Source organism: Diuraphis noxia, unplaced genomic scaffold, assembly GCF_037042655.1.
Source record: "Diuraphis noxia isolate RWA-SAM2 unplaced genomic scaffold, SU_Dnox_SAM2 contig0002, whole genome shotgun sequence".
Classification (NCBI taxonomy): Eukaryota; Metazoa; Arthropoda; class Insecta; order Hemiptera; family Aphididae; genus Diuraphis; species Diuraphis noxia.
Genome location: NW_028301712.1, coordinates 80,465,965 through 80,479,389, shown reverse-complemented (window position 1 = coordinate 80,479,389; position 13,425 = coordinate 80,465,965). Strand labels below are relative to the sequence as shown.

The 13,425-nt window shown below is 26.3% G+C and overlaps 1 protein-coding gene across 1 annotated transcript; it reads right to left on the bottom strand.

Annotated features, from left to right (window-relative positions):
- Positions 1-5,366: 5,366 nt before the first annotated feature.
- Positions 5,367-12,664, bottom strand: CD98hc (CD98 heavy chain). The gene is made up of 10 exons (XM_015507790.2): positions 12,433-12,664; positions 11,982-12,357; positions 8,456-8,623; positions 8,247-8,401; positions 8,053-8,178; positions 7,773-7,990; positions 7,354-7,501; positions 7,050-7,294; positions 6,844-6,993; positions 5,367-5,553 (listed from the first exon to the last, which is right to left on the bottom strand). The coding sequence occupies exons 2-10, from the start codon at positions 12,346-12,348 to the stop codon at positions 5,490-5,492; spliced, it is 1,641 nt and encodes a 546-aa protein (XP_015363276.1). The 5' UTR covers positions 12,349-12,357; positions 12,433-12,664; the 3' UTR covers positions 5,367-5,489.
- Between the last annotated feature and the right edge of the window lie 761 nt (positions 12,665-13,425).

Below are 13,425 nucleotides of genomic sequence, written 5' to 3'. Positions count from 1 at the left end.
AAATTCACAAATTCACGTGTTTGCATACGAGAATTTTATTACTAAACCACTCGTTTATTATTATATTATATTATTATTATTTTACTTTCAATACATTTAATATCTCCCAATGATTTCCCATAGTTTTTTGGAATTCTTATATTTATTATGAACAGAATATCCACGAAAAACTAATATTTTAGAATGTAGTTTTTTCGATTACTATCCTATTAAGAAATTTATTTACATTTTACATACATTTAAAAATAATTGAAAAATATTCAATATGAATTATGATGAAAATTTAACTTCATAAATTTTGTTACAGAACCACCAGTCCCGTCATTTTACGATAATACTGTTTATAAAACATTTATTTTTAGAATATTAGGTATAAATATTTTTAGTTTTTACAGAAATTATTAACATATATTTTTTAAACATTTTATTGAAATTTGATGATTTACGTAAATGTTATGTTTTAACTTTTTAAGCACACTTTAAGTAGTTGAAGTAAATATCCGTGGTTTACTAATTAATTACGCGTGAATTAAATTCACAGATTTTTAAATTTAAGTACACGTGAACTTGTAACGTGAATCTTAATTATATACTAATACCATACATATTTGAGTCATTTTGAATCACATTTTTTTAAACTTAAATCTAAATGTATGCGTGTTGTAGTCTACAGGTACCTACTAATGTACTATACTACTGCAGCAGTATACTAGTATATAAATGGAAATGTTTAATATTATTTTCAAGTAAAAAAATGTTTAACCTATTATTATATTTTCGAATAAGTAAGTATACCTCATATATGATTTATCACACGTTTAATTATTTTTAAAACATTCTAACGAATGTATAATGTGCAAATAAACAAATTTAATTATAATATAAAAATGTATTTACTAAAATCCAAAAACTGTTTCGCCCGCATGTCACAATTATGCCAATATACCCATTATGCTATATAAAATAATTAAACCTGACAATTTTGAAATAATAGGGATTTCAAGTTCTGCCATATCTAGCGATTTAAAACATAATATCCTACAATATATCATTATATTCTATATATATAATATATAATATATTATTTATATTCAATGTTTATGATAGACGATAGTTATTGATCAAAACATAAATTATAAAATGTTTAAACTATATTTAACATGCATGATGCATATATTATATACAAATATTTTTCATTCTATCTAAAAATGTACATTACAAGCAAAATTGATTTTTGATATTTTTTGGTTTCTGTGAGAACAACTTATGAGATCGTGTATGACATTTTCAAGGTTTTTTTCAAAAAAACTACAATTTTATCATATATAAATTAGAAAAAAGAAAACAATTTAAAATCTCTATAAATACCACAAAAATGCCAAAATATTTTAAATTACATGTCCAAAAAATGCTTCCAACTTTCAACTTTCTACTCTAACTCAAGTTACTATTTCATCAAACGCACTCCAGACTAATTTAGAGATTTAGAAAGTTTTAGAAACCAACTTATATTCTAACATGGTTAGTTTTTGTAATGAAGTAATCTAAAAAACTAGTTGAATAAAAAAGACTTAAACTTGCACGGCTTTGATAGATTTAAATGTTTCAAAAAAAATTTTTATCAATTTTTAAATATTTTATTTTCAGTATTAAAAAATAAAAAAAATAAATATATATACCAAAAAGGTAGCGCAAGTGTCTATGAATTATATTTAAATATATATTTTTAAAAATATTGATTAGAACAAAAGTTATCTCATTTGACAGATCTTCATGGGATTCGTCGTGCTGTTATAATGAGTAACATAATATAGGTATGCATATTTAGACACTGAACGCACAAACTTACTAGATCTATAACATTGATATTAGGGCAAAAGTGTTTTATCGATTTTGCAATAAATTATTTCTACATTAACGCTATTATAATACTGCAGCTGCGCGGTCGAAGATTTTGAAAATTTAGTGAAATCGTAGCATGCGACAATAGATCATTTGAAATAATAATAGATATTTCTATTTGTTGTTATAACTGCGGAACCTAACCTACATTGTCTTATTCTGTGCTACATCTTTATACATTTGTTAGGAAATTTATTAGGCAGGTAATATAGATGTAGACCTAACCTATAGAATATGGAATCATCTGCAATGTGTTCGATAGAGCCATAGCAGGGAAAGGTATTTTATTTTGCCCGACCTGTAATTTAACAGAGTGATACTGCAGCGGTGGTTCCCGGATCAAATAAATTGTATGTACGAATTGGTTTCCAATAAAAATTACTTATCTACAACACTGTTCGAGTTGGTTCACATAAGTACAAATAGGTATTAATACAAAATGTACAATTCTGAAAATGCATGAATGGGGGATAAGTCGGGGAGCTGTCCCGTCTACCCACACGTATACATATATATATAGGTGTATTGATATAGTCAATAAACGATGGCGGCGCCGCGCCACGGAAACAATGCGAAAGTAGTAAGTTCTCGCGGCGTCGTCGATTAAAAAAGTACAAATAGGTCATAATCTTATATTCTTATGATATTTTATTAGGTTTTCCGACGTCTGGGAAAGTTTGTAAATATATCTAATCTCAAAAAGTATTCGTTATGTAATAAAGTTATGTTGAAAAAAATACTTAAAAAATTTAATAAGTACTGCCAAATTTTGAACTTAGAATTCGTAGAAAATATGTGTTGTAAAAAATGTATAGGTACCTACTTATCTCACCATGTTTTTTTTTTTTATAAATATTATTTATTTCAATTAACCTATTTATTATGATACCATATTATTTTATAATTATTTTTTTTAGTATACAATATGTAAATATAATATTTTACAATAAGTATAAGTGCTGTAAGGATAGAAATATTATAAGAATAAAATAAAATAATAAAAATAGTTTTATTCAGTCAGATCATCCCGACACCATTTTCGTCTTAAACGTCTACTAGGGTCACCTGGGATGCTGAGAGTAGATAAGTTGGAGATTAACGGATTGCGGTGGTTATAGAAAGGTTTGAGTGGAATCGTTCATACAGAGTTTTGGCTACGTGTTTTACGTTTTACTGTTGGTATAGAGAGGTCGTTATGGAGTGTGTCGTTCATCGAGACATAAAAGGGGACTTTGTCGATTTGCCGGTCATTTAGATTGAAATTTTTGAATTTTTTTGTTATTTGATGGTTTGGCCGAACCTAAAAGTTGTACACCATATGAGAAGTATTTTGTTGCTCAGTTTGATGTGCTTGAATGTAAGGAGGAGGCGTAATTGACGGGATCGATTATTCAGTACGATACGTTTGGTATGGATGTGGTAGGCCCTGCAGGTCAGTCGACGGTCCAGATGGAGGCCAAGATATCGGAAATTTTGTGTTTTCGGTGGGATGGTAAGTTGTTGACGGTTATGGTAGGGCAGTTCCTTGGTCTTAAAGTGAAAGTACAGTGGGCGGATTTTGATTCGTTTATCTCAATTCCCCAATCTTTGTACCAGATTTGGAGTAGATTTAAGTAGACTTGAACGAGGTTGAAGGCTATTTCGGGTTCAGAGTTAAGCGCCATAATAGCTTTATCATCAGCAAAGTCACCTGTGATCGTATGGTTGGTTGTGATTTTATTATTATTGTATTATTGTTGGCATTTACGTTTTTATTATACGGGCACACAGCATAAATGATGTACCTATATAGGTAGACTGACTCTAGCAATATTTTTAAATTTTAATTATACTTTGGTGGTTAGGTCTTAGACGCCCAAGTATTCTAGACAGACCTATAAGTAGGTATGCGTAGAATGGGAAGGATATTTTTATGGCTGGATATAATATAGGGTTATATTATTTTCACAAAGATATGGAAAGTAAATTTAACATATACCTAGTTATATTATCATTACCAAACCTCATCGGAACCAATTTATATGTGTTATCTGCAGAGTGTTAACGAACAAATTAATTCGTGTGTTACCTATAGCATTGACTCCTAAAACCGTACACTGTTAATAAAGTACAGAACAAAACCGCACACATTTAATATAGATTAAAATCGCACAATTTTTAAAATTGTTGTATCCATAATCCGCATATTTTTAATTTCTACCCTAAAAAGGTTATAATCACCTAGATTAGATATACTTAATAATTTATAATTTATTTTAAGAGAAAAAAAATGTAGGCATATAAAGTATTTAAATTTAAAAAATGTAAAAATGTATAAAATAAAAATATGCATATATACGAGTATTCTCAAAAGTAAAAATTATAAAAATGCATTCAAACAAAAATTTAAAACAATTTAAAAATGTAAAGCGTGTAAAATTTTTAAAGTTTGATTGGCTGAAATATATTACCGACATTTTTTTAAAACTTCAAACGATCTCCACCTAACACCAACAAACCACATTTCCACTATTACACACTCTAAATTGTCCGTATTTAAAATTGTCGAGTATTAAGCACTTGCCCCCTTTATTACTCTCAATTATTTTAAAATCCATTATTATTTCTAATTAAAAATATTTTAATAATTTAATAAAACGGCAAAAAACCAATAAATACCTATAGTTAAGCACTGTATATGTACCTATACTGTATACACAAGAGACAAGATCAACTAATTAAATAACAAAGAGTGGTGACTTAAGTGTTAAAACGTGTTAGCATCTATTCCGTTAGTTAGCACTAAAAATAGTGTGCGGTTTTAACCACAATAAGTTTGGGGTATTTTGTTATATAATGACCGAAAAAGTGTGCGGTTTTTGGATGCCACCTATAGACAACCCAGTAACAAACCGGATAATTGGGAAACAACTCTTAGCCACCAAATTTTACGAATCGAAATTAAATTTCTACCTATAATATAATCTTATAAAATAATATATTTGTATACAACAACCAACTAGACTTAAGATTTAATTGTTTACTATATTAAACAGTGGAACATAATCAAGATATTTTAAAGGTATCTAATACCTAACTAGTACGAGTGATTATAATCGATTGTAATTAATATTGTTTATGTTTTATTGTAGGAATAAAAAAATATATTAGTCAATATTGAGGCCTAAGGGATTACGTATTCCGTATTTCCGATTTGGTTTGGATTTCTGTTTTTGAATTCCAATAAACAGTTGATTCTATAAACCAATAATTATATTCTATTTAGAAACTCACAGTAGTTATTTTAATATATCGTGGTTTAAATTATATAAAAACATAGACATTGTATTATTTTCAAATTGTTTTAATTTCAATAAGGATAATATTGTTACGGGTATCAATAATAAGATTTTTCAATAGGTAGTTAGTAGTTACCATGAAAAAATTGAGAATTTCATAAGTAGAGAGGGAAAAGTAATAACTAGTGAGATTAAAGGTAATTATATTATAAGTCATTATTATAAATATTAATACTTAAACAAAAAATTAAATAATTTTGTTCAGCAGTTTCAAAAAATGATTTAATAATGTAATGCATGTTCAACCATTTAGAATTTCAAAACCACAGCAGATTCACCAGCAAGACTCAATTGATTGCTGCCAACTTTTGTTCTAGAAAAAAAAAAATAACATAAAAAAAGATTAGTTTTATTGTTTCAAGAACCAAATATATAGTTTAATCTAATGGGCTATTTTATCGAGGCTATCGAGTATAAGTGAAACTAATTTAAACAGTAAAAATAATTTTTTTTTTATCATGTAATTCATATTTTTATTAGTAAGATAAAATAAATAGGGGAGGTGTAGTGGCCGAATGAATTCAGGCATCGGTTGCGATGCGCACCGTTACGAATCCCAGTCATGGGTGGCATAATTTTCTTAATTTTCTTATTAATAAACTAAACATAAGACCACATTATAATGGAACATATAACCATTAATTGGTCTATTATTGGCATAATTATTGAGCAATTAATTTTCACGGAATTAAATTCTGCGAGTTACTAACTCAATGATAATTTTTCTAATTATTAGAAAAACATCTTATCAAGTTAATAGTTTTAAGTATTTTAATATAACTTGTGCGAATTAACTCTTTAGATAATATTAGTATATAAATACATAGTTCATTGTAGAAGATTATAACATAATTATAGAATATGATTTGTAGTATAGAACATCAGTTCCACAAAAACAAATATCTTACATCTATTTAAACAGACCTTTCAGAATGAACTTAGATTTATCACAAACCATAAATACAACAACTTAATTTTTTATACTAATTAAGATTGATAATTAATATATTCATCATAATCTAAAGTGTAATTATATTCTAGTTAAATACCTTAATACCTACATATTATTAATCTATCTTATTCAAAGTTATTTTTGATATACAAGAAAACCACTTTTGTGTATGAACTAACATAGAAACTTAATTATAATTTATAAATACAATATTAGATTATTATCAATCAAAATATTATACAAGAATATAAATAATCTATCTGTGATAAACAAAGCATTTTAATAAACAATAACTATACCAGTTATAATCAGTCAAATCAATCTTTTTTTCAAATGTATAAACATATGCAATTTAAGGCAGTTGTATTTGAACTTTGAAGTATATATATAAAATTACAAGGGTTATCTAACTTTTGAATAAAATTAAAGAAATAATAAAACAAATGTTATCACATCTTTTTTTATTTTAGATTAAGAATTTTTTTTAATAATAACTAATAACTGTCAATTCGACAATTTCAAGAAATTATCTGTTAATCTTAATAATTTTAGCTTTATTGAAATTAAGCCATCAAAATTAATACTTGTTTCAACCAACTTTATTAATATCTTAATTAATATATCTATAAATATAAAGCAACTAAAACTTACTTAGGAGTAGGAAGTATGGAGCAAGCAGTCTCAGTACAAAGTGACAGATTTACTTCTGAGGGAATTCCATCAAATGCATTTAGGTTTAGAACAGTGACATTTTTACTTAAATTCCAAGCAAACAAAAGGCTCTCTGAACCACTCATTACCCTAAATTGAAAATAATATATATAATTTAAAATAAATATAGTATTGTGATGAATTACCTATCAAAAGCAAATACTGTATCATTATTTAAAAGTTTGGCATTAAAGGAACCAAATTCAACTGTGGGCATTGACCGTAATTCTTGTAAAGTACTTTCAATCAATGTAATATTTGGTATTTTGTTGTTTTTAAATAGTTTTGAGTCAGCATTAATGAATGGTACACCCGGTAATAGTGAACCGAGAATATTAAATGCATCAATTGTTTCATTCTTCCAGCAATTTGGTTTATCAGTAGATACCCACTGAATCAATAATAAAATATGTTAATACTTAATTTTGAATATACATAAATTTAACTTACTTCCCAAGAAGACCATGAAGTAGTTGCTTTAGGTAAAATTGCATTAAATAATTGTTCTCCAGTGAAATCACATGGCAACTTCACAGAACTATGAACCATATTTATTCCCTTAATATCATTTGAATCAAGGTCGCTCACAAGCAATACTCTGAAAATTGTACAAAAAAACATTTAATTAAAAATTAACTATGAATTTAGTTTTCTTTGATATTTAATCCAGACAAATATTAAGATTAAGACATATAATTTGTTTATAATTATAATTTAAAAAAATATATTATTTTACAAAAAATAAAAAGAATTAGGTACTAACTATAAATGTTTTCAAATTAACTCATTAAAATAAAATGATTAATAACTTACCCATCCATATTGTAATTGTACATTTTAATAATTTTGTGCAATATAATCTTACTCACCCAGAATTATTTCTTATTAAATTGCCCCAGTGTGATAACAAATCATTAGTTTCTGGAAGATTAGATGTCGCTTTATGACTAAATGAATCATAGTTTTTGGTCCCATTTGATGCTGTTATAATAGTATCATTTTTAAAGTCCTTATCTTCAAACAAATATTGAACTTTATCCAAATACAATCCATCAATTCCTATATCCAACCAATGCTTAAACACTTTCTAAAAAATAAATCATACAAAATTAAGAAATGCTAATAAAAATATAACAGCAAATTAAATACCTCAAAATAATAAACAACATCTTTATTGCGAAAATTGAAGTCTGGGTATTCTGCAGAGAACTGGTGAAGATAAAACATTTTTCGACTTTCATTCCAACTCCAGGCAGATCCTCCAGTTACACTCAACTAATACAATTAACAAGAATAATTAATAGAATATTCAAAAACAAACTAAAATAATACAAATTACTAACCCAATTATTGATAGGGTAATGATGTTCACCATCACTAAAACCAGAATTCCAAATGTAAAAATCTTTGTATAATGTTTCGTTTAGGACTGATCGCTCAAACATTAAGTTAGACTTTGAAGAATGATTAGGAACTAATTTCAACATCACTTTCATATCTAAAAGAATTCTTTATTATAGTAGATAATTAAATAAGATAATCAACAATATACCTTTATTTTTTAAATTCTTAACAAGATTTTTCAATGAATTTTCATTTCCTAAAGAAATATTTACATTCATGAAATCTATAACTTCATCACCGTCAGCTTGAAATACAGATGTCAATACAACATTTTTTACACCCAATTGTTGCATATATTCAATTTTTTCATCAAGACCTTTAAAAAATGTAATTATAATTACTAATATTTCTAATTATTAAGTATAATATATTAATCATAAATTGCCATCAATTTAATAACATTTCAAAATACAATGGGCAATATATTAACACATACACTTTTTATGCTAACATAATATAAAGCAAAATTAAAATTTTTAATGATAAAATTTAATTTTATAAGCTTGATCATAAAATTTAAATGGCATTGAGGGAGAGGGAATATCCCTCCTTGATAATAAACTAGTTTATAGTAGGTTGTAATAAAAAAAATTGCTGATTTTACACTTACAAGAAACTAAATAACATAATTTTGAATTTTAATAGCTTCCAATATGGATAACACTGTTATAGATGGATTAATATCCAAGGACAAATGGGGCGTTCAGAAAATATGGAATTCTTGATAGACTGTATACTAAAAGGTTTTCAGACCAACTTCACAGCTGTAACCTCTTGCAGACTAAAAATTAGATATAAATAATTTTTTTTTCTTTTTGGTCTATTGTAATTTTTTTCTCATAACAAGAATTGCAATTTTAAAACAATAAACTAGAAAGCAATAAGCTAATAGTTAATTTGAATAAGAAATATTACTTAAAATCTATATAACTACAGTATTACAGACACAGAATAGAAATTATTAGGTAACTACAATAACTATGATCAAAAAATCAACCTCATGGATAGTAAAATCCCTAACACATTTAACCGTTCAAAGTTTATTTTATGTTTAAAGTACTAATCAGTTTAATTTATACTAATATATATCATTGTGTTATTACTATTGTCTAATGCTACTGGTAAAATGTATATTTTAGTATGTAAATTGCAAGTAATAGAAATACCTATTGAAGTATTTTTCAAATAGTACATAATATGTACTTATAGAAGGCCAAATGGTATTTAATAAAAAATACATCAAATAATAACCAGTTATTTTATATTTGTCTAATTGCTTATACAAATCTCACTAATGTATTATAATATAATTATTTTTGTAGGAACAATGAATACACAAAAAAAAATTTCAATAAATATTTATTGCCCTTTTAGTATGGTACACTTACCCACTTTCCCTATTTTAAGTAGATATCAGTTATCAATTTGTAAGAAATATTTGAAAGACTATTAGAAGTACCTATGCCAGAAAAATGAAAAATTGTTCTATGTGTTAGAAAAAAAAAATTTATGACATTTAGGTGAAAATTGTTACATGCACAGAACATTACTTTTCAATCTTACAATAATGTCAGTAATATGATTTTAAAAACTAGAAACAAAATTAAGAGGACGTTATACCAGCAAGTGTTGTCTTCGTCTTATAAGTATGTAACATAGCAAATTTTACGCTCAGCAGATCGCATTTAATTTTAAAATTATAGTACAATGATCTTTTATAAAATTTAAAGGTATAGTATTATTTAGAGAACCTCTTGGACTTTTTATTTTCTTTTAATTTTGATGAGAGTTATAAGTGTTATGTACAAACAATACAATTTTAAAATACTTATAACTCGCTTCAAAAATAAAATATAGTAATAAGTCCATGAGGTTGTCTAAATAATACTCTTACCTTTAAATTGTATAAGAGATTAATTCACTCTAATTTTTAAACTAATGGAACTAGAAGAGATAAATTTAAACACTTATAAGACGGAGACAACACACATAGATATAATGACCTCTTAAAAAAATTTAAAACAGTAACCAATTTTTCAAACTAACTATACAAAAAATATTATAGCTAACAAAATAAAGGACATTGCCTTTATTTTTATTTAATATCATATTTTATATTGTATAAGTAGTTTACTTCCTATACCATCAATCAAAGTTTATTGAATTAATCAGACATAATATATTAACAAATTACAATATTATAATATTAACCAGAAATAAACAATGAATCATAAAATCAAACAGTCATATAGATGTAGCAACAATTACTGAAAAATAAAAATAAAACAAAAATATGAACCTTGAGACAAGTCACAAGTCTCATAGTACAATGACCAACAATAATTCCCACTGTTATTAGAATACAGAAATCACTTTTTTCTATTTTTATTTATTCAATTAATTAACTAATAACTAGATATTTATATACTTAGGATATTGTATGATTAGTCAACAAATTTGAATTAGCAAATACACTACCAACACCCCACATCAACAATTTCTAATTCAAGCCATAAATAATAATATGATACAAACTAGTTTTAAAGTAAATATAGGTACATTATTTCAAAAATAAATAAAAATACTGAGTTATCTGGTATACCTAAACAGGCTAAACACGTTAACTTAGCACGGTACTAATTAATATTAATATTTCCTTTGTACATATATTTATTTACCCATAAAAATAAATGAATCTAGGAAAAAAAGCCCCCCAAAAAAAAGCCTTGGGAAAAAAAGCCTGTACCAACTAAATACATAATACATTTTTTATTATAGTGTAGATTTTACAATTTGAAATTTTTAAACAATATACCTATATTTCAACATTATTATGTTACATTTTTTAAAAAATTTTTAATTTATACATACTTTTATATAATAATATTTTTTTATCTAGGTATATGTGTCTATGGGACACTTCTTTAACACTTCTTCAACTCTTTAACTCATATCTATAACCACAATTAATATTATATTATAAAATATTAGTTTAATATTGGTATATACTTTTAGGTCATAATAATATTTAATAAACTGTTAAAACATTAATATTAACAATTATTTTTCATTAATTATTATATTATTATGTGTCATCTAATTTATTATACTATAGATATAAATATAAGAAATTAAAGTATATAAGTAATAAAAGTAATTGATATTTGGCTTTATCTTAAAAATTGTAAAGGTATTATATTTTATTGTAGACTCTACCTATCTGAAAACTGGTCTTGGTATCTTAGTATCTACAACATTTTATTATTACAAATGTGGTTTTTCGTTCATATAATAAAAAATATAAAATATAATATTCATATTTAAAAATTTCAAATTATAAAATGTACACTATAATAAAAAATGTGTTATGTATTTAATTGGTACGAGGCTTTTTTTTTTTTCGAATACCAAATAAATAGTACCTTAAGGTTATAATTAATAGCCCAATAATGGATAGATAGGTTTACATAAATATCTATTCATTTAATTAAAGTACAATATCCACGATTATTTGAACTATAATCTTAGATAATTGATCAAAGAATATATTGCTTTGTAACACTTAATATATACTTATTGTATTAATTGAAATCATGAAAATAATTTACAGTACCAATTGAAGTATTATTAATTTTAAACTAGGTACACAAAATCATTGACAAGTGACAACTTACCGTTTTGGCTGACAAGAGAAGCTGCGTTAATTATGTAGACTGGACTCTTCTGATACCATTGTAACGGACCATATTTAGAAGTTGAGAAACACTTAGGAGTCAAGAATATGATGAACAGTGCACCAAACATCATGGCAAACCAAGAAAGCCAAAATGTTATAAACAACAACCACCTGAGTCGCACCCAGAACGGACTGTTAGCATACTTCATGAGTTCTTCTTTACCCATGCCTGCGTATGCTTTCTCTGCATGATCAGACAATTCCATCTTGTTTAGCTCATCATACTTGTCGCTCGTACTATCCATCTTCTTTTTTCCCTCCTCCATAAGTTTTTCCACAGCTCCATCTTCTTTTTCCAACGACATTACGACTTTCTGGAAGGAAAATGTTAAGCTTAAACACGTAATTTGATGAAACGTTCTACAACAATTTTCTTGCAACAAACGTACATCGAATTGTGCTTACGCTGTATTCGATAGTTGAGATGAATGACCGAAGAACAAGCGATCACTCACAACAAAAGAAGAACCTACAAAGATAGGACGTCAAGGAAGTAGCAACTTCAACTGAGATCAGTAACTGTCAACTGAGCAAGTGAGCTGTAAGTGAATAACGTAATTCCTAAATAATAGGTGTGAAATAACAATAATTATATTGATCGCAATTTGCAAACGCAAAGATTGTTTTTATCACAGCGTGTGGTCACGAACGATTAGATAAGAAATGATAACAGGGCCGAATGGTGAGAGGCAAACAACCACGGACGGACACTGATTGACATCAGTCAGCCAAGTGAATATTTATAAAGATCAACAAATAACAATGTATGATAAAATTAATAACAAATTAACACAAGAGGCAATAGATAGCCTAAAAATGTCAACCAAGGAAATTACAGTGTGACAGGACCATCAAATTTATTATAAAAATTAATAATAATCTTCCATAAATATCCTTTTTTTTTATTGAATAGGTACCTAGCTAATCATCTTATTTATGATTTAAAATTATATACGTTAGAAATTATATCTGTTGAGTTGAAAACAAAACCCATCCTATTTGAATCTGCTAATCTAGTATCGATGAAAATTCAAATATTTTGGACTTGGACAATAGAAATATTTATTTGTTACCTTGCCAATAAAGTAAAAAAAGTATACTAGGTATTAATTATTATAGACAATAGTGGGTATAGTTCAATTTGTCAATGTCTCAAAATGATACATATATAATATAGGGACATAGGCGCCCGCAGGGGAGGGCAAGCTGGGGAATTTGCCCCCCTGGCTTTTTCAAAATATTTTTTTTAATTGAAATGTTTTAAGATAAATTATATATACTATACAACAAATTTAAAGTATAAAATAAGTTTTAATTTAATAAAATATAATATATTGTATACGAGTATAATAAAAAAGGTTATTATTTTAAAACACCTAGTA